A 27,322-nucleotide genomic window follows, 5' to 3' on the forward strand; every position below is an offset into this window, starting at 1 on the left:
GCGGTCGCCTCGCCGGCGTCGGGCAAGGGCCGCCTCGCCGGCGTCGGGCGAGGCGGCCTCGCCCGGTTGCGAGGGCGAGGTCGAGCCTCGCCCGGCGGCCGGCGGGGCTCGAGCCCTCGCCCGGATCACGGCGAGGGCTCGGCCCCGCCGGTGTCGGGCGAGGTCGCTCGCCGGCGTCGGGCGAGGTCGAGCCTCGCCGAGATCCGGGCGAGGCCTCGGCCCGCCTGCGTCGAGCGGGCCGGCCTCGCCAATTGCGGGCGAGGTCGAGCCTCGCCGGATCCGGGCGAGGGCTCGGCCCGCCGGCGTCGGGCGAGGTCGCCCTCGCCGGCGTGGGCGAGGCTCGACCTCGCACACTGGCACCAGCGAGGCGGCCCTCGCCCGACGCCGGCGAGCGGCCTCGCCCGACGCCGCGAGGGCGGCCTCGCCCGGCCCGAGCGAGGCGGCCCTCGCCCGACGCCGCGAAGGGCGGCCTCGCCTGAGGCCGGCGACCTCCGCCGGCCCAGGCTATGGCTGGCGGAGGAAGAGAAGAAAAAAAAAAGAAAAGGAAAAGGAAAAGAAAAAAACATAAAATAATAATAAAAAATTGAAAAAGTTACTGTTCCGTGCCGGAACAGTAACTTTCTCGCCGGCCGGCGGGTATTTTGGCCGGCCGGGGACCCAGGTCCTTATTTGAGATTTTTTGGGCACTTCGGATCCTTATTTGAGACTGATTATGCACTTCAGGCCCTTATTTGATACAATGTTCACTTTGGGTCCTTATTTAAGAATTTGACCCCACTTGGGGTCCTTAATTGAAATTTTCCCAATTTTTTATTCCCTCGTGATATCATAGATGGGATGGGACAGCGACCGACCGTGCACATGCATCCTGCCGAAAAGAGACTAGGGATTATCGCAACCTATATTTTAATTGAAATTCGTTGGTGAAGAATATGCTTGCCGACTAGGGCCATCTCTATTGCTCGTTAGTTTTCTCTTTTGACAAATTTATAATCTAAAATTAATATACCCATGATAAATTTATCTCACATTAATTTTTTTATCACCAAAAATTCCAAACTGATATATATTTATGATAAATTTACCATCTGTTAGTTTTTATTATATTTGATTAATATCACGAAAAATCACAATTCGATAAATTATCAAACTGATACATCCGTCAATTGTTGCATATCATCCAACTTAGTTATTTGATAGAAAAATCAAAGTGAAATTAACCGAGAGTTAATTTATCACCGGTGTATTAGTTCGAGATTTTTCGTAATATTAATCCTAATTTCTTTTTTTATTAATAGAAAAAGAAAATCAAGTATGAATCAGTATTGCATGTGGAGAATGTGAGTACTGCTCGTTAGGTTCCACGCACCTTCCGCGCAACGCTGCGGAAATTACGCATGCAGTAATTGTCCCCCTCCAATAATGGGAGTCAATTTTTTTATATTTTCAATCGATTCACTGATTTGCCGGGAAATTGTTTTATTTCAGGAGCCAAAATGAATAATACAGTGATTGGGGAGAAGACAAAATAGTTCTTGAACTGCAATTTTTGTTATTTTTCTTTTCCTTTGTGAAATTAAGAACTCTTATTTGTCACTTCATCTGTGTACCCTAGTATATTCCCTTGCACTTTGCTTTGGCCTTTACAGTAACATTGGAACAAAATTTGTATCAGTATTTGCCTTTGTCCTTCAGTGTCCTTGGCCATGACTATTGACGAATTGAAGAGGAAGAAGCATGGTGTAGTTGGTCCTATCGTGTTGGCGAAGCTTTCTTAGATAATGAAGCATGACACCGTCAAAGAGACCAAGGAATTCGTTGTGATTATGGTCTCGATGTTAGCTTTCCATATATTCACAAGTTTGAGAGAAATATATAAGTAAAATAACGACTAGAGCTGTCAAAATAGGTCATTAACTTATTTTTTAACTTATAATTGATGGGCTGAGTTCTACGCACCACACTCGTAAATTGACTCCGCTCGAGGTATTGTCTATTTAAATAGCCAGATTTAATATTCAATCCACCTTAAACGGCGATTACAAGATGACTGCACATGTGAATATAGCGGTCATATGGCGATTTTCTAATGACATAAGTATGAAGTTTCTTCTTCACAACTTTTATGCTAACGCACATGCCTTCATCACTAGGCGCAAACATGCGCCAGCGAAAAAAGGAGGGAATCTAATTTTTTTTATTAAATTAATTAGCGGTGGAGAGTATGTTTACCAACCAGGAGCAATGCGCGTTGGTTCTCTTTTCTGTTTTCTTTTACTAATAGAAAAAAAAGCAGGTCAAAGTCAAAAAGTCACCTGCAGAGGTTGCAGTTCCACGCGCCTCCTCCCCTCCCGCGTTACTGCAGCAGACATCACGCGCGCGATAATTTGCCCTTTCCGCGCAGCATGCACCGCAGCGGTTCGATCGGCACGAAGAGTCTTGGACCGTTGGATGGCAAGAAAGCCAGCACGCACAATAGAGTGCGTTGTTATGTTGGTGATATAATGTCGGGAAAATAGCACAAATGGGCATTGAATTTGGCCTAATGTGTACAATGATATTTAAATATTTAATTTATTTAATATAATCTCTGAATTTTAGCTTAATATGTAATGTGATCTTTGAACTATTAATTTTTTCATTATAGAGCCATGTTCAATTTAGTCCATAGATTATATGAAAATGTTAAATATTGTTACTGATCTTAAATTAATGCAAATACTACATCGAACATTTTTATAAAATATGTACCAAAAGCTCAAATACAATATTTAATAAATTAAAAATTAATAGATCACATTAAATATTGAATTAAAGTGAATGGATTATATCGAATAAATTAAAAGTTTATAGATCACATTACACATTGAACCAAAATTCAAGGATTATTTATACCATTACCCCTAAAATGTCCGAGGCTTAGAATTGGTGGAGATCGTGGCAGTGATAGAAAGTATGTTATATACTTCTTTTTTCATGATGATGATCGCTAGTTATCGTTATGACTAATAAGATGTACTGAGTCTAGCAACATTTGCGATTGAAAAATCTACTCGAACTCGGACGGTGCAAATTCAGATGTTGCATTATAAATGGGATGGGATAGCGACCCCACACATCCATCCTGCGAGAAGAGACCGGGCATTATCGCAATCTATCTTTTAATCGAAATTAATCGGTGGAGAATATGCTCACCCACTCAAGTAGGGAGCATCTGTATTGCACGTTGGTTTTCTCTTTTGTTTATTTTTTTTATCAATAGAAAAAGCAAATCAAGTCAAGTCGTGCTGGATCTCAAAATCTCAATCAAAAGCACCAGGAGCATTGCATGTGAGGATGTTTCAGTATTTGCTTGCTAGGTTCCACGCACCTTCCGCACGATGCTGCGGAAATCACGCCTGCAATAATGGTTCCACGCACCTTCCATTAAAGGCATCGAATGGCGCTCCAGCTTTTTGACTTCGGTGGTCTCCGAAGAAGAAATGAAAAATCAAAAGTGGGAATTAATTTTATGAAAGCCATTGAGAGTTTCGCACCGGAAACACCATGGGAATGGGAGAAGGCGAGCAGCAGGCCATTGATGAGCTGATTGCTTCACTTCCCCAAGAGAAAGTTCCAAGCCTTCCTCCTTGTTGCCTTTTCCAAAACTTTTGGTGCCCGATGTACTTGCTTCCTAATGTGGTCGCGTTCCAGAGGCACTTCAAGGCCAAAGACAAGGACCTTATTGTTGCCTCTGACCAAAAATCGGGGACGACCTGGCTAATGGCCATAGCATTCTCCATTGTCAAACGCTCCCGCTTCGACGTCTCAAACACACCCTTGCTCACTTCAAGCCCCCATGAACTCATCCCTCGCTTCGAGCTTGACTTGTTCGTGAATAACCCAAGATTCGATCTTGATGACATGGAAGAACCGAGGCTCCTCTCTACGCACCTCCCTTATTCAAGCTTGCCGGAGTGTGTCATGCGGTCGGACTGCCGGATCATTTACATCTGCCGGAACCCGTTGGACATCGTGGTTTCCTCTTGGCACTTCTTCCTCCAGTTGGCGCAATCGGAGGAGTGGTCGGAGGGGTCCTTGTCCTTGGAAGAGCATTTCGAGATCTATTGCCAAGGGAAAATACCATTCGGGCCCTTTTGGGATCACATGGTGGGGTATTGGAAGGAGAGCTTGGAGAGGCCACACAAGGTGTTGTTTCTCAAGTATGAGGACTTGAAGGAAGATATCGTAGGACACTTGAAGAACGTGGCCGAGTTTGTGGGTCTTCCCTTCACTGAGGAGGAAGAGGAGGGAGGTGTGATTGAAGAGATAGCCAAAATGTGTAGCTTCAAGACCCTCAAGGACCTAGAGGTCAACAAATCCGGCAAATTACCTGGTAAAACCATTGAGAAGAGAAGCTTTTTTAGGAAAGGTGAGGTGGGTGATTGGGTTAACCATCTCACTCCTTCCATGGTGGATCGCCTAAATAGCATCATGCAAGAGAATTTGAGCCCCTTCGGATTGGAGTTCAAACGATGTTGAGTGTTAATTACTTGCAGTTTTGTTATGTGCATCACTATAAATATATTAAAATTGAATGGATTTGCAGTCCTCCTTTTTGGTGTACTATAGAGACCAAAGAAGTATCTTATATACCTACCTGCGCATGGCCGAGTTGGTGGGCGCTTTCCTTCCCTCCTCAGAGGTTCTGGATTCGAATCCCCGCTCGGTTCCGTAATTTAAGTGGGGCCCTGGCGGTGGGTTGCTGGGCTAGTCTCCCCCGAGGTATAGGCGCCCCAATTACCCGTGCGGGCTCGTTCCCGGGGAATGGTGGCGGATCCTCGGTTACCAAAAAAAAAATGTATCTGATATTGTGAACTACTACAGTCCCACGCTTTATGTTAGTGAACGAGATCACAGTCTGCTGTATAGCTCATCCAGTAGCACACTGAAACAAAGTCTGAACATCATCAATAGAATTACGAAACACTTAGACTACTCCCGCAAACAATAACTGGCACCCTGTTACTACAACCCTATGAGATACAAAGTTCGAGATTAATTGATCTAACCAGCAACATGAGTGACAGATAATCCACTTACTGGTATCCACATTTTTTTCTTTGTTTTTGAATATGATGGTTCTTTGATAACTGAATAGGAATTTTGAAATTTGGGGATGAGAGAGACAACACTAAACTATCTTACTGCTACACCAAGGAGATGAAAAGAACCAGCAGTTAAGACTCATTGAGCACATCACTCTCCACTCGTGCTAAGTCAAACTTGGGCATTCCCTAACCACAAACACGAAATCGGTCGAACCGTAAGTATTGAGCAGAAATACCCATGCAGGTCTAAAATTGCTCAAGCCCTCCCAGCACAACAGGCAACATTGGAGTCAGTCCCAACCGGCTTATTAAGTTGCCAATTAAGGCAAATGATCTGGTTTAACTGTGTAATATCAATCCCCATAATGGAAAATCATATCATGAAACCCAAATTATTATTTTCCCACCTCAACTTTGAGTAGTCTACTCTCAATTTTGTCCCGACATGGTTCATGTTGGACATAAATGATTATGATCCAAACCGAACGTCGCAAAATCATGAAAAGCAACCTATCGAATCAATTTTCAATTTCATGCGAATTCCCTAATCTGAAAGTGGATGGCCTGGTTTGACCATTTGTGAGATGTGGACTTACTTTGATGTATGAAAGGTAACTCGCGATATGGTAATTCTATAATGTTGTTTTTTTAAGTAAAATTGTGCGACTACTAACCTGAACGACTAGTACATCAATGGTAATTTGCTAACAATGTAAACAACTTACGAACATCATGTGTGATAAATTATAGATTTTTTTAAAGAAATTTATTGCTCGAAACGGAACTCCGAGGTAAAATAATAACTTACCGGTGAAATTAAAAACTTAATACCGTAGATCCACTTACAAGGTTGTCAGTTGTCAGTTACAAGAGGGGTAAGAATTGTAAGAATTTTGAAGAAATTTACTGTTAAAAAAAATATTTGCCGGTGTAAGCAGTAACTTGCAATAAAATTTATTAACTTACCGATATAGGTCCGTCTATAAGTTAATTAGTTACCAACAGCGCAAGGAATTTGTCATTTCAAAATAACATCGAATTTACTACTCTACTAATGAAATAAGCAACTTACTACCCGTTTTACCGTAGCAAGTTGCGAACAATTTGAGGTATTTATTAACACCAAATTAAACAGTGAATTATTAAACTTTCAAGAAATCTACCATTAAAAGTAGAACCCTACCACTGAAGTTAGTAAGGTAACAGACAAATTAGTAACTCAACATGCTAGTGTATGCTTGCTCTTTGGATAGTAGGTTACTGACCAAGTAAGGAAACTACTAACGTCTAAATTTTGAGTCAAAAATAAGTTAATAGACTGTTTACAAATTTGCCATTCTAATTAAATCTTACAGCTAAGGTTAGTAACTCACCAATCGAATTAGTGACTCCCCAATAAAACATGCTTGCTTTTTGGGAAGTAACTTACCAACAAAGTAAGGAAATTACCAATGTCTAATGTAAGACCAATATATCAAGCTAATTGTTTTTTGGGTCATTGCAAACGAGATATTACTAGTGAAATAGTTATATACAAACGACTAGTCAACTAGCTTAACACTACTGGTGATACTTAATACCAGTTCATTACACATTGTCACACCCCGAATCCTACAGGAATAAGGGTGGTGACAAGATTCGAGGTGTGAAACGTCAATCCTTTTCTTCACCTAAAAGACGCAGCCACAAACCATATAAAAAAAAATCCAACATCAATGGTCCAGTCCATTGATCAATCTCAACTACTCATATAATTATGGTATATTCCATTGATTAATCTCATCAAACCACACGTTAATGGTTCATTCTATCGATTGATCTAAAATCACATGTCAATGGTCTAACCCATTGACCAAACTCAGATCACATGTCAATGGTCCACTCCATTGACTAAACTCATGCTCAAATATCTAACAATGATCATTCATGACACCCCGCGACAAGGCGACCAAGATTCCCCCTTAGCTAAGTCTCCATCTACATTGCCGGTGGCTTGGCCCATAAGGATATCCTAAACTAGTATGCGTATACTCACAACCCCTCAATGGGCTCATAGCGATATTGAGCACTAAAACAAACTCAAAACAACATGCTTCACAATTCACAAGCTAGTTTGGTATCAAATCACAAAACGGTTTCACAAACCAAACATATAATCTTTCTCAACCCCTTCATCAAACAGAATACATTTCACAGGGTGTTTCTCAAACCATTTCGGAATCCATTTCATAAACCAGGTTCACAATTCCATATATATATATATATATATAATATTTCGTAACATATTTCCTAAAACATTTGTCAAACCGTTCACAAATACCAAATCATAGTAAACACCCAAGCCAGATTTTATGCAACAAACATGCTTATTCATAACTCATAATATATCAAATCTTTATCACTTTCAATACATGAGTTTACAAATTTATAGAAGAAATAGCACGACTTACCTGGGGAAGCCGAAAACTAACTTATGGTGGTTACTTGAGCCGACGCACTCGAATTTCTAACAATTAATTGAAAAATGATATAAACAACCGAGTAAAACAATATTCTAATGAACAACTCGACCAGACTATGCATATCCATCGTTAAAACGACACATACACGCCAACGAAAAGCTCACTCATAGCGGACACCCATTGTTGACCGCTATGCGCAACTCGCATGCTAAGATTGTTCATACAATAACTTCCTCCATCAAACTTCGTTTTTACATGAGCTTACAACCAAGAGAAAGACCTCTCGATGTACTAGAAAATCCTAAGCTTCGCCTACTCGAAAGACGGTCGATGATGGGCGAAAACCATCACCAAAATCAGAAATTTGTAATAAGTCCAACAGTGTGCACATGAAAATTCACTCCGATCAAACCATAACTCCAAATTAATTTCCATCAAATCCCATGACTCCACAGCACGTTAAACTGTCATTTCCCCATAATTTTACAGCTTAACAAATCCTATATTGAACCCAAAAATTCAAAGTTGACACATATCCGAATTTTATGCCCTAACTTCAACAATTTCTCCGATAGACAAATGATATGTTAGAATACTTACTTGGCATTGCAAAATGGCATTGATTCGGCTTGTCGAGTTGTGCGAATCTTGAATGCCCAAAGATTCTCCCCTCTTTCCTCCTTTTTCTCTTCACGGACGAGCGGTTTCTCTTTTCTTTTCTTCTTCACAAGTGTGCGTCCTCTTCTTTTCTTGTTATTTCCGTTGATTCATCGCTTCAACGTGACTAATCTAGAGACGGAAAAATGAAGATAGGCTGAGCTTTGAGAACGTTGTCAGGGCTTGGGTTAATTGGGCCATTGATGTGGACATCGTGCCATATCGAGGAGGAGGTGCTAGGGATCCATTGTCCTATCCTCTTGGTCCGATTACTTGAGCGAAGGCGAAGCAATTCAAGCAAGCTGTTGGCATCATGGTTCGAGATCTTTGGAGTAGAAGCGATCTTGGATCGGGATTTGAAGAATCTTAGACCTCTTGACGCAACACGATCAAATTTGGTCAGCTGCAAGGAAACGGGCCGCTGATCAATACTCACTGCTAACGCCGTGACGAATGTCGTTTTTTTCACGTTTCGGAATAGTTTTGATGGGTTTTTATTAATTAGGAGTTTTTTTTATTAATTCTAGTGGCATTTTCGTAATTTTTGCGTTTAGGGTTAACACCATATAAAAAGAATGTTTAGGGTTTCTTTGGGAGACATTATCAGTCATCTTAATACAACGAGAGGTTCTTCTCTTCTTGCAGTTTTGTGAGAACTTGACCTTATCAAGGCCTTCCTTGTGGCGGTCGATTCGACTAATCGAGCAGGATAGCGAATTCTCTTGTTCGTGGCATCTATAACGTCGATTGATTGACACAAGTTCGTCAACAGGGCACGTTTATACCGAGATTACCAATCACAAGTTCGATTGGGGGTCGAGGTTTTTGCGATTCGCACTTTCCAGATCTTTGTAGAACGATCAACTTCCGCACAGATTCACTTCAGCCATCTATTACATATACACCTGCATTTGAAATTTGTAAAAGAAAATTTTTGTTGGCAACTTATTGAAGACTTATTGACCGTACATGTACAACTTACAATCAGTTTCTATTAGCATTCGATAGTGCTAAAATCAAGATGCCGTTGATACATTACTAAGGTTTAGATGATCCTCTAGCAAACCTCGTAACCACTTGACTGAATTCTCAAGTGATCGAATTGCCAAACCATTTACATTTGTCCTATTCATATGCCTAATCCAAATGAATACTGCCTGCTATTATCTAAAACTCTCTGGTGTATTCATCAAGTCTTGATGTGTAGCATAAATCTATTAATCATCATGATACACCAAAACCTGAGTCTTGTAGGACATAAAGTGGGAGCAAAAGTGACGAAAGAAAAAAGAAATCAAAATTTATTGAGACAATATACCTCTTAAAATATGCCTAAAAAAAGCTTATTGCAAACCAAACCTAATCAACTACTCAATTAATTTCATGGCAATGACCAAACCAGCATGCTAATGAAGCACTTTGCGAGTCCCCCCAGGTAAAAGAGTTTTACCTACAATCATAAAAAAAAATTATTAGGGGTTCCATCAATTTCTCGCATGAGTTTGGAGGGTATGCCCCCGCATATAAAGCGGTGAAAAAAGAAAAGGAAATCAACACTCAGACTTAGTTTGTTTCGCGAAAAAATGTGACGTTTCTGGAAAATATTTTTCAAGAAACCATTTTTCAGGAAAATGACTTTATTTTGTGATGTTTGGCTCAAACATGGAAATAAGTAGGAAAATATTTTATGTTGTTTGGAAAAGAAAAAACACTACAAAAAAACACCGGATTAGCGACGAAATTTGCGACGGAAAACGTGGAAAAATCCGTCGCAAATCGAATTTGCGACGCAAAAAATTCCGTCGCTACTCGGTCGTCGCAAAATTTTGCGACGGAAAATTCACAAGTTCGTCGCAAATTTGCGACGAAAAAAAATTCGTCGCAAAATTCATCGCAAAATTTGTCGCAAATTTGCGACGGCACATAGTCCGTCGCAAATATTCCGTCGCAAATTTGCGACGAACTTTGTCCGTCGCAAAATTCGTCGCAAATATCCGTCGCAATTTTGTCGCAAATTTCGTCGCAAATTTGCGACGAACTCGATCCGTCGCAAAATTCGTCGCAAATTTGCGACGAACTCGATCCGTTGCAAAATTCGTCGCAAAAATCCGTCACAATTTCGTCGCAAATTTGCAACGACTCTGTCCGTCACAAAAATCCGTCACAATTTCGTCGCAATTTTCGTCGCAAAATCGTCAGAAAATTCGTCGTGAATTTCGTCGCAAATTAGTGACAAACTTTAATGATAGCAAAATTCGGCTTAAAATATTCGTCGCTATTTTTATATCATTTCGGCCATAAATTCTTGTCCATATCAATCAAAGGAGACAATGATATATAATTGAAACAGAAAAACGAACAAACCATAAATTCTGACAAATCAGCCACAATGACATATAATTGAAACAAATAACAGAAGGAAAGTTGTAGAGTCTGACATGATACTTTTTGATATCCAATCTTACAATACAGTCAAAACATGAACTAAGAGACGGGACAACCATAGAAGACGCAAAAAAACCATACAGAAGAAGACGCGGCTTTGGTACGATGGCAGGACACCAAAAGTAGTCACTTTTGTCGATACCTGAGGAAATGTCGATACATAAATCCGTCCAGAATATAAAAAAAGCGTTTATGCATGGATGTGGAACTAGGTGTAAAATAACAAAAGGGTTAACAAAAATACGTTTCGGGATGAACATAAATGTTCTTACATATGAATATGAGTGAAATTATGAAAAACCAAGATTATGAAGCAAGCTTACCCCCGATTTTGAGAATTTTAACTAGAAAGACCAGAGAAAATCTTCATCATCATCATCATCAGCAGCATTCTCGGCATCAATGTGTTGGTCATCATTGTACCCATCACCTACTGGATTGGCTGGAGGTACAGGAGGATCGCCATAGCGATTGATGTTAAGGTGTTGCATAACGACTCTCATTTGTTCTTCCAAGTTATGTATTCGTTCATCCTTCTTAACAAGTAAATTATTCAGACGATGCACTTCTTGGGTCAATTGCTCGTCTGGTCGTGACCTCCTTCGACCAGTCCCAGTGGATGATGAACTTCCAGGACTGTTCGGCATGAATATCCTTGATAATGATCCCATCCCAAATATTTTCCCTTTTTTCGCCCCACCCGTTGCCTCCATCCATAATGCCATATTATCAACTGGTGGCCGGAACTCAGGACAATCATCACTACCACTAGCACTGCTCATTAAAAGTTCATCATATTTTTCCTACATTAACGATGTAGATGAAAATAAAATCACTATATATATATCTACCAAAAATATTGAAAGCATTCACGGTTTTCATTATAGTTTACATATAAGCCAAAGTATAACCTTACATACCTTAACAGCTTTTGCTCGATCGCCAGTCCATGTCTTATCTTTCTTTTGAAATGTGCGTTCAAATGTAGCTGCAAATGTCGGTTCCGTCCCCAATTCATGTGCCTACAAAATGTAAACATGAGTAATTGAATTAAATTAACTTATAACTCATTTAACAGACTTACCATTCGTTTGCGATGCTCCGCAATGTTGATAGAGCCCCCAGCATATGTGGCTGACCCATCACTAGAACTAGAAGATCGATTCTTCTTATTCTGCTCACAGAGTTGCCGACTCTGTTCAGATGCCCAAAATGTGTTAATTGCCTCCCAATTGTCAGCTGTAAAGAAAGACGGCTTCGCTTGCTTGCTCTTCGCTCTATTCATGACATTTCGCATAAAATCACTTATTTTCTTATCGAAAATTCTTCTCACTTCATTGTCTTCCGCTTCCTCCCACTTGAACTTCCGCTGCAATGAATAAAAACACAAATTGAAAATTATTATGATGATTACATATCCATAACCATGCACCAGACAAATATAGACAGATTTTGTAAAGTTCATGTCGGGGAAAATATCTGGTCCTTTAGGTATCGAAAACTACAGAGTTGTTCTGGTCCCTTTACATCATTCTTGACCATCAATATACTACACCACACTTAATTGTTGAGAAAATAAAATATGTAAAACTTACCTTGAACTCATTCCACCACATTTCTTTCACTTCTTGTGGAACATTTCTGTAAGTAATATACTCTCCCATCCAAAAGTTTCTTACTATTTTGTTCAATTCCCTCACAACAGACGGAGCATCCGTGAATCTGCATTCATATGAATATTGTGCAACATGGACAATTCAATTGACATCAATATCTAAAGCCCTAAATATTACATTTACTAAAATAAAAATGAAGTACTTACGAATCTTCAAATGGGCATATGAAGAATCGGTTATCTTTTTGACTTATGTTTCCGTCAATATTCGATTGTTCCGCCGAATAATGGGATGGAACGGAAGGAGAGGGAGCTAAAGGAGATTGAACTGGAGAACGTTCAGTTTGCATGTGGCCAAGTCCCGTAACATGTTGTTGAGTGTTGGAGGAAGGGCCAACGTGTCCATATTGTGACGAACCATACTGTGGTTGAGGGTTAGATGCCGGGACAGGGGAAGAGGAAAGGGACGGGGACGAGGACGAGGAAGAGCCTTGTCTTCTAGGCATGTGACCTCCACGTTTAAACTGACAAGTAGGAAGGTTATGCGAATATGTAAAGAACTATTGACACGTATTACGAACACATAATGATGTACATGACGAAGCTTACCATTTTGATGGAAAGACTGAGAAAATGTTTCCTTGAAATGAGCTAATGTCGAGTGTTTATGACGTGCAATTTCCTACAAACAAATATACTATGAATCCCATTCATTTTGATATGAAACATCAATGTATGAGCATGATTTTGGTGGCTACAGGTATTAAACATCACTATATGAATCGCATTCATTTTGATTAAATTTTTTTTGACAACGTACAAAAATTTAAATTTCACTGAAAGTGGGTGGCCACAGGTATTCTGAGTCATTCTGTACAGTTTTGTAAGAAAAAAATTATTATTATTGCAAAAAAAAATTTTGGGCCCTAAAAAAAATTTCACTAAAAGTTAATGGCCACCAATATTCTAAGACATTTTGTAAAGTTTTGAAATTTTAAAATTTTAAGCATTTTTAAATTATTATTTTTTAATATAAATTTTTTTCGTGAAATAAAAAAATTTGTCCATACTAAAATTGGGTGGCCACAGGTAGTCTAAGATATTAAGTAAAGTTTCCAAAATTTTTGTCCTTATTTATTTTAATAATTTTTAGGGCACGTTAAAAAAATTAAATATAACTAAAAGTGGGTGGCCACGGGTATTATAAGTCATTCCGTGAAGTTTTGAAAATTTTTAAATTCTAATTTTTTTTTGGCCATCTAAAGAAATTTACATTTCACTGCAAGTTGATGGCCAAATGTTTTCTAAGCAATTCTGTGCAGTATTGAAATTTTATATTTTTTTAATTTTTTTTCACCAAAAAAAAATAAAAATTTCCCTCACAATGGGTGACCACATTTATGTTAAGCAATTTTATAAGGTTATGGAAATTTTTAATTTTTTAATATTTTTTTCCCCGGAACGTTAAAAAATCTAAATTTCATTGAAAATGGGTGGTCACTATTAATTGTTGCCATTTTGTGATATTCTGAAATTTTTGTTTTTTAAAAAGTTTAAAAAACTTTTACGGTCAAATTTCATATTTGTTGCCAACATATACCATTGTTTTAATTTTCCGTAATTTTCCTTGATTTTTCATAGAATTGTTCAATTTTCAAGCATTTTCTGTGAAAACGCTTAATCAATCAACTTATCGTCATTTAACGCTTAATCATCCACATAATAGACAAATTAACCAGTCGACCATCGATCAAAGCCACATGCAATCCTGAAATCGACCAGTAACTTAGCCAACGAAAAGTGATCCTAAAATAATCCTTAAACAAGTCCGACTAATTACCTAATTATACTAACTAGGGTTTAGAGAGTTGCTTACTTGGTTCAAGGACAATAAAAATCGGCCGATAGAATAGTGGCGGTCCCGGCGCAAGCGTGAGCTCAAATGGTGACTAGTCGACCAGGTGCTCGGCCACGACCGGGAGAACCACGGCGGAGCTCGGCGGCGACGGCGTCAGGAGCGGCGACGGTGTCGGCGGCGGCAACGGCGTGGGGGGCGGCGCGGCGGCGGGCCGACCGGGCCACGCCTCGGCCGGCAAGCCCGGGAGGCGGGTGGCGGGCTGGTCGGGCGGGCGGCACCACGGCCGCCGGCCCTGGCCCAGCGGTGCGACAATGACGATGGCGTCGGCGGCGGCTGGCCGGCTCCTCGGGAGGGCGGGCGACGGCGACGAGGTTGGGCGGCGACGGCGGCTGGTAGCTGGCTGGGACGCGACCGGCGGGGGTGGGCGGGGTGGCGAGGCGGGGCGGGCGACGAGGCGGGGCGGTTGGCGAGGCGGGGCGAAGGCGCGACCGGCGGGCGGCGACGGGCGGCTGCGGGGCGGGCGGGGGCGGCCGTTGACGGGCAGGGGGCTGTGGGCGACCGGCGACGGGCGGGGGCTGCGGGCCGACCCAAATGACGAGCGGCGAGGCCGGGCGGCGCGAGCGACGGCTGCGGCGGCGCACGGGGGGGAATGCACAAATCGGGCGGGGGCGGCGTCGGGGAAGGGGAGGGGTAATAACGATGTAAATTTGCGACGGAACGCCGACGTCCGTCGCAAATTTTCCACCGACAAAAATTCGCGATGGAAAAATTAATCCGTCGCAAATTTACGATGGATTAATTTTTCCGTCGCAAATTTAAACGGCAAAATTTCCCTCCTAAAATTTGCGACGGACTGTGGTTGTCCGTCGCAAAATTTGCGACGGACTAATCTGTCCGTCGCAAATTTGCGATCGATTAATTTTCCCGTCGCAAATTTGCGACGGATTAATTTTTCCGTCGCAAATTTGAACGGCAAAATTTTGACGGCAAATTTGCGACGGAAATCATAGTCCGTCGCAAAATTTGCGACGAACGGCTGAGTCCGTCGCAAAATTTACGACGGAAATCTTAGTCCGTCGCAAATTTACAATGGATTTTTTTTACGCCGAAAATTTCAAGCGGTAAAAATCTCATCGCAAAATCAACTTTCCGTCGCAAATTTGCAACGGACTTTCTATATCTGTCGCAAATTTTGCGATCGACAAAAAATTTCCAACAGAAATAAAAATTGGTCGCAAATTTGCGACGTAAAAAAAATTCCGTTGCAAATTTGTGACGGATTAAATTATCTGTATACAATTTCGAACGGTACAAATTCTCTCGCAAAATTTGCGATGGACAGCTTGAGTCCGGCGCAAATATGCACATACTACATGAACGTTGTAAATTTGTGAATTTTTCTTTTCGGTCGAAAATTTAGCATCTCATTTATTTGGGTCCTAAATTTGATACATCTTTTTTTCAATCCAAAATTTAGGCATCTCAAATGTTGCAATAGAAATTAGAATATCGGAAATGTTAGGGCACGTTAATAATATTAGACTTGTCGGCATTTAGGGACAAAATTTCGGACGATCAATTAAAATAAAAAGAATAATCGATAATAACAATAATAAAAAAGCACAATAACAATAATAACAAGAACAATAATGATAACAACCAAAATAGCACCTGAAGCATTAATAATTACACATATGTAGTGTTTTGTGACAAAAATTTTAATCTTTGTCTTCGTCCTCGTCCTCGTCCTCGTCTTCGTCATCTGTCTGAAAATCAGATTCTGAACATTCTTGTACATTTAACTCGCAAATTTCTGTTGGCTCCACATCTATCATTGCTCCACACGGATCTCGTAAAGTTGGTATGTTATATTCCTCAAATTCAACCGTGTTAGACACTTCCTCCTGTTGGTATGCTCTATCCTTCCGGTGTTCCTCGATTGTCCTCCGTGCTTTGATTTTACATACAGCCCACCAATCAGCTTTGTCACGTTTCAAACTAGGATATGATGCATAACATACTTGAATTGCTTGTTGTGCCAAGACAAATGGTTCATACTTCATATACCTTTTCTTGTGATTTATTTCAACCAAATTGAACTTCGTATGCACCTTCATTCCTTTGACGGGGTTGAACCACGTGCACTTAAATAACACAACCCGCATCATTAATGGTCCAGGGTACTCTATTTCTATGATTTCATCCAACAAGCTATAAAAATCATCTTTCGAACTGTCACCATTGGATGACCGAACAGACACACCACTATTCATTGTGGATTTTCCCATTCCATATTCTTGAGTATGAAAATTATATCCATTTATGAAATATGCTGGCCAACTTCAAACTCTTAACTGTGGACCCCATGACAGATAATGTAGCAATCCTTGCCCTCCAATTTCATCATAATTATTGTGAACCTAAGGTTACACATGCAAAGTTAATAATATATATTTAACTAAATGATGTATATAATTTTAATAACGTGGTTTTGATCCATAGGCAACTTACATATGTCTTGAACCATGCTGCAAATTGTTCATCGCACAAACGGTCAAACTCATTTGGTTGTAGTCAAAACATTGAAGTTTGGAAAATCCTAATATTAAAAACCATATCATTATTAGCAAATATTTGACACGCAAAACATATATTTACAAATTTACACTTACTTGAAGTATGGCTCGACTTCTGGACAGTTCAGTAAAATATAAGTATGGGCTGCATGAAGTTCTTCGCCTGATAAGTAACGAAACTGACATACGCCGCTTGGTCGACCCAGATAATTGAAAATAGAGAATGCTATGCAATTGGGATCAATGGGGCCCTCATCATTTCTGCCTGCTCTCCGCCTCTTGTATTGAACATGCGGCTCAAAATAGTATGATGCAAATGTCGTCACTTCTTCCACAATATATGCATTACAAATTGAAGCTTCAACATGTGCCTTATTCTTCACTTTTTTCTTCAAATGATATAAGAATCTAGTTGAAATAGAAAGAAGCTTATCGGGACATATTATATGATAAACTCATTTGAACTGTATTTTAAAGAAAACATTACCTCTCAAATGGATACATCCATCGAAATTGGACGGGACCTGCAACTTTGGCCTCATAAGGCAAGTGAACTAAGAGATGCTCCATCGAATCAAACAACGCTGGAGGAAATATCCTTTCTAAGTTGCAAAGAATAATTGGAATATCTCTATCTAGTTTTTCCATGTGCGATGCTTTTAACACTGTCGAGCAAATATCATGGAGGAAATTGCTTAATTCTGTAATGGCGCCCCATACAAAGTTCGGTAAAACTTCATTCAAAGCTATTGGAATTAGTCTTTCCATCAGGATGTGACAATCATGACTCTTCAAACCTGTCAACTTGCATTCCTTCAAATCAACACATCTCCCGAGGTTCGAAGCATATCCATCAGGAAACCGCACAGATTTCAACCATTGACAAACAACTCGCCTCTGCTCCTTATCCAATGTATAAACTGCTTTCGGTTTTGGTCCCCTGCTGCTTGCATCCACAGCTAGTATTGGCCGATCGCAAATATCTCTCATATCTTTTCTTGCGTTCAAGTTGTCTTTTGTTTTTCCGGCAACATCCATCACAGTATTTATGACATTGTCGAAAACATTCTTTTCTATGTGCATGACGTCAAGATTATGATGAATAAGATGGGCCTTCCAATATGGTAGATCCCAAAATATACTGCGTTTTGTCCACTTATGTGTACTTCCGTACTCAAAAGTCGTGCCGTGCGGGTTTTCAACAACAGTTGGAAAGTCCTGCACACGCTCCCAAATTTGATCGCCAGTCAACCTCAATGGTGGACGCGTTCTTTCAGTCCTATTCTTGCTGAACTCTTTCTTATTCCTTCTGAAAGGATGACTTGGCGGTAAAAATTGTCTGTGACAGTCAAAATAGCTAGGCTTCTTTCCATGTTTTAATCTAAATGACTTTGTCCTCTCCAAACATATCGGACATCCTAAGATCCCAGCTGTACTCCATCCAGATAACATTCCGTAAGCTGGAAAGTCATTTATCGTCCAAAGAAGGACAGCCTTCATAACAAATATTTGATCGGTAGAAACGTCATACGTAGGGACACCTTCAACCCATAGCCGTTGTAACTCCTCAATCAATGGTTGCATATAAACATCATCAACTTTTTCGGATTTTGCGGCCCTGTCACGATCAATGTCAAAAACATATAAGGTGTCTTCATGCACATACCAGGTGGAAGATTGTACGGCATTAAGATAACTCGGCCAGCATAAATAACTTTTTTCCTGTTCTCCCAAATGGAGCAAATCCATCGGCACGAGACCTAACCCGATGTTACGAGGCTCCATTGCAAACTCGGGGTATGTTCTATCAAAATGTTGCCATGCCTCTGCATCTGAAGGATGACACATTAGACCCTCTTCTGTTTCATGATTTGCATGCCAAGTCATGTGTTCAGCAGTGGCTTTAGACGCATAAAGCCTTTGCAATCTGGGGATTAAGGGCAGATAAAACATTTGCTTGCATGGTTTACGCTTCTGATTACGACTCGGCCTCCTGTTAATCTTGTACCTAGGTTGGCTACAGAATTTGCAAGATTCTGCATTTTCATCATCTCTCCAATATATCATACAACCCCTACTACATACATCAATCCTTACAACCGGAAGATCTAAGTTATCCACTAGCTTTTTCATATCATAAAAATTACTTGGCATGTTGTTATCACGAGGCAATGATTCCCACATTACTTTAACAAAAGAGTTGAAGCAATCCGCAGACACATTATGCTCTGCCTTGATATTTAATAGTCGGGCTGTCACCGATAACTTAGTGTGGCCCTCACAACCTGTCCATAGAGGTTCACCTGCTGCTTTCAAGACATCCTAGAACTGATTAGATTGAAAAGTTTCATTATACACATTCTCCTCAAAATCCGTTACTCCTATATCTTCCAATTGTGAAGCATGACTAGTACCCACTTGTTCACGTGTAGGAGTAAAACTAGTACTTGCATGATTTGCTTCTGTGACAAAATTATAACTAGCTACATCAATCACCATCCTCTCGTATGGGTTCAATTGCTCATAATAGCCACATTCTTCCCTAACTGAAAATTGGTCACTTCTTCCATATCCTTCATCAGATATAAATGGTTCACCATGGGAAGTCCAATTATAATAGTTCGGAGTAAACCCAAATCTAATAAGGTGTTCTCTAACTTGATCACACACAAGAAATTTACCATTACCGTACTTTTTACACGGACACCTTAACTTATTTCCATCCATAAACTAATATTTACTACTAGCAAAGTCTAAAAATAGTTCCAACCCAGTACGAAACTCGTCTGTCAATCCTTGACGTCCAGGTAAGTTCTTATTATACATCCAAGCCCTTTCTCTTTGCATTGTGTCTGTATTAAAATAAAAAATTCTGGTAAAATATTTAAAATATCATATCTATTGTTGTTAATTAAAACCATAAAATTTTGGAAATTATAATTTTTGTTATTCACGCAACAATTAATATCAAATTGCAAAAATAGGAAAAACTACAATGTAAAGAAGACTTACCCAAATATTTGACTGAAATATTTGTAGGAGAAAGTGATCAATTTGATGAGAATTGCAACGTCCACTTGGATTGCGAGACCTTCAATTAGGCACATACCCAAAAAAGAATAATCACTTAAGAATCATTTTTTAATAATTTTTAATGTGCGATGGAAACGGAATGTATCCGTCGCAAATTTGCGACGGAACATAGTATCCATCGCAAATTTGCGACGGAATTAGTTTTGCGTCGCAAATTTGCGACGGATACTCAACTCCGTCGCAAATTTTGCGACGGAATTTTCATTTATTCGTCGCAAATTTGCGACGGAATCAGGTTTTCGTCGCAAATTTGCAACGGATACTACGTGCCGTCGCAAATTTGTGACGGATACTCAAATCCGTCGCAAATTTTGCGACGGAATTTTCATTTATTCGTCGCAAATTTGCGACGGAATCAGGTATCCGTCGCAAATTTGCGACAGCACATAGTATCCGTCGCAAATTTGCAACAGAATTTTCATTTATTCGTCGCAAATTTGCGTCGGAAACTATTTCCGTCGTGAAACGGCGTGGCCGTTCGGCCTCATCCAAAGGCCGGCGAGGTGTCGCCGGTCGCCGGTCGTTAAACCGGTAATGCAGATACAAAAAAAAAAAACAAACATAAACATATATTAAAAAAACGAAAATTACAATGCAATGACGAATAGTCACGAAGCTAGCTATGACACTTATCGGTACAAAAGCTTCACCGAGATTAATATGTGCGTGCGCGGATTTTGCTGATTTCAGACAAACGAAAGAGGGAGAAAAACGAGAGAGAGCGAGAGAGAGCGAGAGAGAGAGATAGGGTTGGAATATCACGGGCTGATAAACTACGAATTTGCGACGGACGTAGTTTTCGTCGCAAATTTGCGACGGACTTACAATGCCGTCGCAAATTTGCGACGGATTTTGCGACGGTTTTATTTTCCGTCGCAAATTTGCGACGAACGTTTTTCCGTAGCAAATTTGCGATGGAATTTGCGACGGATTGTTGCGACGGATTACATTTTCCGTCGCAAATTTTCGACGGAAAATAAAACCGTCGCAAAATCCGTCGCAAATTTGCGACGGAAATAAACCGTCGCAAATTTGCGACGGAAAATACAATTCGTCGCAAATTCCGTCGCAAATTTGCGACGGAAAAACGTTCGTCGCAAATTTCCGTCGCAAATTTCGTGTTTTTTTTAGTGAAAATTTCTAAAAATAGACCTATACTATTCGGAAGCTAGTGACTTTGGCCGGGGTGGTCGAAGAACCTGGCGGGCAACGGGGTCTCGAGCCCGGCCTCTGCAGACTCGAGTCTATAGGTCGAGCCCGAGCCAGATCCATCGAGCCAAAGCAAAGAACACTATCGAGGTCTTGAGCCCGGTAACATTATGGAACTTTTTTGGAGAAAACCGTCCATAGATTATTCAAATTAACAATCTTAGCTTAAAATATATGTTTAGTCATCTGGAACACCAACACAATGTAACTGAGCACCAGCCTAGGGTGCTTGATTACTAGTCTGATATTTATTTGGGGCTCGATGTTGACAACATAAATTGTTGATCAATGACAGAAACATGTTATTGTTGGGAAAATCCTCTATGTTGTTTTAATGATAACAAAGACAATAAAAAAACTACTCATGTGTGTATGGGTTTATTACCAGGTGATAGATACACAAGCCGCTATGTAGATGATATCCTATCAAGTGTGATCCTGAGTGCTCTGTCACCATCGAGTGTGCTCTACCGATATGGAAGGATAACTGCCAATATTTGAGGTGAATAAGCTATTAGGTATGAAGATGTCTACAAGTTGGAAGGATCTCTACAAAGCTAAACAAACTAGATGGATCTTGATTTAGGGAGAACAATCCGAAAAAGAACGATGATGTTTGTGATGCTTGGAAGTACCAAGATAAGGTAAACAGTTGAATAGACCTTGATGATGGTGAACAAGCCTAGAACGATAATGTTCGTTGAAGCTTAGAAGGACTGCACTCGTGAAGGTGAACAGCTTAGTAGAGTCACAATTGTCAATATGCTTGGAAGGACCAGAAGATAGAAATGCAGCACATCGTTATCGTGCCAGCAAATTGTTGGCCGGAGTAGTTCTCTTCAGATGAGATGGGAAGACTATGACGGTACTGATTATCTTGGTGAGTTTAGTGAAGACGAGGAATCAGCAATGATGCTAATGTCCTTGAAGGTCTTTGGATGCTTCCTCGGTCAATCAGTGAAGACGAAGAATCTGTAGGGATGCTGATGTCCTTGGAAGTCTTTGGAAGCTGATGAAGCCAAGAGGATCATTGGAAGATTGATTACATATCATTCCACACGGTTCATCAGTGGAAAGCATCAACAGACTGATGATAATCAGTAGTCCTGATTATGGGTAAAGGATCGTGCTGATATCAAATCCAAGAAAGTGCTGGTCATCTGTTCATCTGATTGGAACATTGATCTAGATGAAACAAGCTGTATAAAGGCTTGGAATTCGCATCGGGAGCACATGAGATGAATTGGAACAGTTTTAGTAATTCTGACAAAAGACAAACACTGACAGGAGTAGTCTAACAGGTTTGGGAAACTACCACTATCATAGAGAGCCGTTCTGACACTGGTGAGCAATAGAAAGCCGTTGTGCTGATGGCAACGGTAGAATTAATGGCTACTTCATGGAGCTAAGTTTCAAATGGTCATCTAAGGGTGAGATGGCTATATATATGCAACATAAGAGTTGTAGTGAGGTTGGGTGGAAACGAACAAATCAGTCTATAGCTTTTGAATCTTCTTCTTTGCTTTGCTTTTGTTGATAGTGACCATGTGGCTAATAATGTCTCTATGTGATGCAACTAAGTTGTAATAGCAAACAATCAAGTATGCAAGTGTGAGCAGTGGTTGTGTCCTGATACTGTGATCTATTATGTGAAAGGAACAACACTTGCTAGTTGTAACTTGCAATGCTAATTACTAGTGGATTCCAAGCTTGTTTTGGCTGTTAGTCTTGGGAGTGGACGTAGGCTTGGGGATAGAGCCGAACCACTATAAAATTCAGTGTGCTATCTTCTAATCTTTATTATCAACTCACCTAATGTTAATCCATTCATCAACAGCACTCATGATTATGTTAAACTGTTTTTGCTGCTGATGAAGTTTAACTTGTTGTATTCCGCAAAAGTTCTTTGTAGTTTCTCATTCAATCTATTCACCCCCTTTAAGTTGTATTGTTAGCCCCAACGGTCCTTAATTTTTAGAGTTATTTTGACCGAGGGTCATGTAAATCAATTGGGTTTGAAAAGCTAAGTTATTGTAAGGATTCATCTTTAGATGCATGACACGACCCTAGCGAACAAGAAAGAGTTATAACGATGTGGTCTTACAATATAAGTATGGATTGTCAAATTTTGTCTATTCAAACCCCATTCAATCGGAAGAAAGTTGGTACGTAAGTAAATTGATATGCAAAATTACACTAAAATTCATTCCTTCACCTAAATTTCTCATAGAAAAATATAGACAAGTTCACTAGTGTATGAGACATTCTTTCGGCCGCCACACGAGAAAGGTCGGCCATGACAAACATGAAACAAGTAAAAGGAAGTGTTAGAAACAACAGAGAATAGAAGGAAGAAGAGAACACAACACATTCTCATTCTACGTGGACATATATAAGGCAGTCCTTCCTATTCATGTATTTGATGCATCTTCAAGCAAAGACTCATTGTGTCACGCCCCGAACCTCATCGAGCACGCGACACACTTCTCTGGTCGATTAATGCGATGTCCCAGGGTATCGCCGACCCAATTAAACTTATTAGAGATTTAAAAACGATTAGCGAAAGCCACTAATACCTAGACAAATAAAAACTGGGGTAAACAAAGGAGAAGATACATATTCATTTTTCTTCCAAACTTATACAATATTCACAATTTACAAAACCACCATACATATGCACCAGCACACCGAACTTATAACTATTAACCATCGACATCAAAAGGATCGATAGCCTGGATATCCTAACTTCCAAAAATGGTACACCTCAAAAGACCTACTCCCAACCCTTACTCTAGCCTCTACGCCCTCGAGATGGCGTCCACACCGAATCCGACTCCTCAGAACTCGAGTCTGAATCCTCCTGAGCTTCCTGCTCATCTGTCGGGTACTCTACCACGCTATTGTCGGTGTGCAACGGTATTGCAAAACACTGCAGCGGCTGCGGAAGGTTCATCGCTCAGGCCGAGATTCTAAAATTGTTGGTTGAAACAACCATGAGATCACATCTCAATAAGCACACACCCTAAACCCCACCTAGGCTATCATGTACCTCCAGACAATCACACACATACAATCATCACATATTAGGCACATCAATTGATCTTACCTGGGCCTATCACGCGTGCTACCTGCACGTTAGTCACAATCACATCATATATAATCACATGCATGTACAAATCTCATTTCATGCATTCGTTCCGTTATCATCATGTCTTTTCCACATCACTCGCCAATGACCCGCGTTATAGTACACGCCTCGGGTCCACTGCGACCAACTTATCACAACACTCCAGGGCCCGCGTTACAGTACACGCCTCAGGCCATGTTTCTTGCCCGCGTTGCAGTACACGCCTCAGGCTTAACATCTACCACCTACTGCACAACCCGCGTTGAAGTACACGCCTCAGGCTGGCAGTTTTCCAGTAATACCGGGCATCGTCCCACGTTGAAGTACATGCCTCAGGACGGCACAATTCTCACAACCGCACATGCCACACCAATTTCACTCTCTTGCTCATGCACATGCTCAACAATCACTTGCCACACACAATTGGCCCATCACACGTGGCCCGTGCACGCATCAATTCACATGCATTTTTCATGCTCGCTAAGCATTCCACATGGCCAAGTTGATAATTATTTCAGTCCGGCCCACGCGTGCACACAACAAAGCACAATTCAATCCATCAAATCTCGGTACAATAAACACACAAGGCCACTCACGGGCCCACAAATACAGCCACGTTCAAAGGCACAAATTCAACATTTCCACGCATAATTCAAGTCATAACGGGCACCACAACACAGCCACATCACAGCCCATTCAAACTGACACAAATCGTCTCCAAATCGGATTATATGTCCGTCATTTCAATCCACAACGTCCGGCACTCTAATCAGTCTCACTCCAGCCCCGAAACATCCTCATTTCATCCTCAAATTAATTCATACAACACAAATTCAAGCATCAATTCCAGTCACGAGGGCAGCAACCATTCAACCTCGACACCCGCGCCATTTCACTCATAAAAATGAATATCCATAGAATCAGGGTAAATCTGGGCAGTTTACACATTGACCGAAATCCCATCAAAATAAATAGTAAACGAACTCCAAAAATTCTAAATTTTGGATATATCATAAAAAACATCTTGATAAACATTTCTTATGAAGAGCACGAAATCCGGTTTAATCTGTAACCAAGGCTTTTTGTCCCTCGAAATCAGACCAAAATCAGTTCGCTCTAACAGACTATTTTGTCCTCAAAATACATTTCTTTCAACACTCAAATCACCTTGAAAAGCTTTGAAATTTTCATATGTCATAGAAAAGAAAGTCTCCCACAACTTTTGTGAAGGAATTTTATTGAAAATAGATCTGGAAAATTTTATAAAAATTCGGTAAGACAAGAAGGTCGGGATGAACAGTGTTCCGGGCAGTTTCAATACGGTCTGAAAATGGGTTTTCGTACGACCCAAATGACCTACAAAAATTCCAAATTTAAAATATGTTATACTTCAAGATGTTGGGAGCAACTTTCATGAAGAAAACTTCCTCAAATTCAGCCCACACAATTCTCCACAAAAATAACAAACCGGATGGGTAAAGTAACTGCGAATCAGAGATTCACCTCAAATTTCAAAGATCTGAGCCTTAGTTAATATCCACCGAAATTCAAACCACAAAGCTCATTCCCCTAAGCTCAAATGACCATCCAACAGCCACAAGAATGTCCAAGAACACAATAAAGGATCAAGCTCTCCTCTAATCCATTTACAATCACTTCCATCAACCCCTAAACTACCCTAAACCGCGCCTAAACGAGTCCGTTAATACCCGATATCCTAAATAGGGTTTAGGGGGCGACTTACCCGAACTCTAGGCTAACTAGGCTAGAGTGGAAAGCGGGATCGGCTGATCGGCGGTTCACGGCGGCACACGGCGGCCCGTGCGGCGACCGGCAAAACGGCGACGGCGACGGCGCGGCAAGGCTCAGCCAAGGGAGAGAGAGCTCTCGGTGGGGAGGGGCTGCCGTGAGGGAGAGAGAGAGGAAATGAGGAGAGAGAGAGAGTGAGTCTTAGTCTTAAATGGTCAAATTTGACCAATTCCGACAAATTACCATATTGCCCCTCTCTAATCTTTTTAATCGACGGCCCATATTCAATCTTATCTTGAAATCGACGGCCGAGATCGAATCTTTTCCAAAAATATCCAAGGGCAATTTGGGAATTTCATAAAATTCCAATGGCAAAATTGTCCAACCAAAAAGTTAGGGCAAAATGACCAAAATGCCCCTCCCTCATAAAACTTGCCCTTCATAAATTTCCAAGGGTAAAATGGTCACTTTTCCATTTTCTTGCCGAAATTGAATTTTTCCTGAAGAATTCGGGCAAAGCCGAAGCTGCACATTCCAATCACAACGTCGTCCTAACGTCCTGTCGTGACTTCCTAATTTTCTGATGTCCAATTTGGGCTCAAATAAATAATCGAATTTCATTAAACGTAACTCGAGTGTTTCTCAAACTAACAGGCGACTTTTGGGAAATTCGTATATTCGACTCGTGACTGATAATAAATCGAGTCACGTGCAAGGTCACTCGGTCCGTGATGACTTCGGTTGTCACTTAATCGCGAGGATCGATCGCTAGATCCGAGGGGCACGATCATTTGGTATAGGTTCAGAATCATTCGTCAATTCATTTCGTGGTCCAGCGGTATCACCCGCGACCCACTACTATGACAGTGGCGAACTGACCCCTAGCTATCATTGGATCAGCCAACAGTGGTTCAAAATGTCACCTCGGCGATTTTATGATCGAAAATCAATTCACGATCGAATTTTCTTTAGTCTCACGAATTTAAATCCATAATTAGCCTTTCCCTATTGGTTAGTATCCCAGAAATGATCAGTTCTGGGCGAGAACTAACTACGAGTACGTTCATAAAATCAAGCATTTCATAAACCCCAAATGGACAAATTTCAGGATGTCACACATTGCACGCTAAAATTCCAAAAAATACATGCCCAATAATATCCATGCTATAAAAATAGCCTCACGGCACTAACAATAACAAAATAAAAAGAAAGAACACATATGAGTCTTCTGGCAACAGAGCTTAGTAAAATGTATCACTGATCATATTTAACTTTGCTTAGAAATTTCTCAATCTATACTTTTTGAAGTTTTGCACTTTTCACCACGAATGCCTTTTTCAGTGTTTTCATTCTCAACTAGATAGTCAAAACCAGATCCAAGGGTAGCTTGTTGTAGAGTATGGAGTAATTGACATAGTCTTGACCTAACGACTTAATCGCT

At 40.6% G+C, this 27,322-nt stretch overlaps 1 protein-coding gene and 1 pseudogene across 1 annotated transcript; one reads left to right on the forward strand and one right to left on the reverse strand.

The window, feature by feature from the left end:
- Positions 1–27,322, reverse strand: part of LOC115685282 (3-hydroxyisobutyryl-CoA hydrolase-like protein 2, mitochondrial) — an 88,003-nt pseudogene that overhangs the window by 34,378 nt on the left and 26,303 nt on the right.
- Positions 3,517–4,605, forward strand: LOC130137934 (cytosolic sulfotransferase 15-like). Its single transcript, XM_056310571.1, has one exon. The coding sequence runs from the start codon at positions 3,547–3,549 to the stop codon at positions 4,519–4,521; it is 975 nt and encodes a 324-aa protein (XP_056166546.1). The 5' UTR covers positions 3,517–3,546; the 3' UTR covers positions 4,522–4,605.

The sequence above is a fragment of the Syzygium oleosum genome, unplaced genomic scaffold (genome assembly GCF_021117445.2).
Source record: "Syzygium oleosum isolate NSW1041296 unplaced genomic scaffold, Sole_v2.1 Sole_v2.04, whole genome shotgun sequence".
NCBI classification, from domain to species: Eukaryota; Viridiplantae; Streptophyta; class Magnoliopsida; order Myrtales; family Myrtaceae; genus Syzygium; species Syzygium oleosum.

Excerpts from the sequence above, each read along its gene's own strand:
- LOC130137934 (XM_056310571.1), top strand. The coding sequence starts at position 3,547 with ATGGGAATGGGAGAAGGCGAGCAGCAGGCCATTGATGAGCTGATTGCT.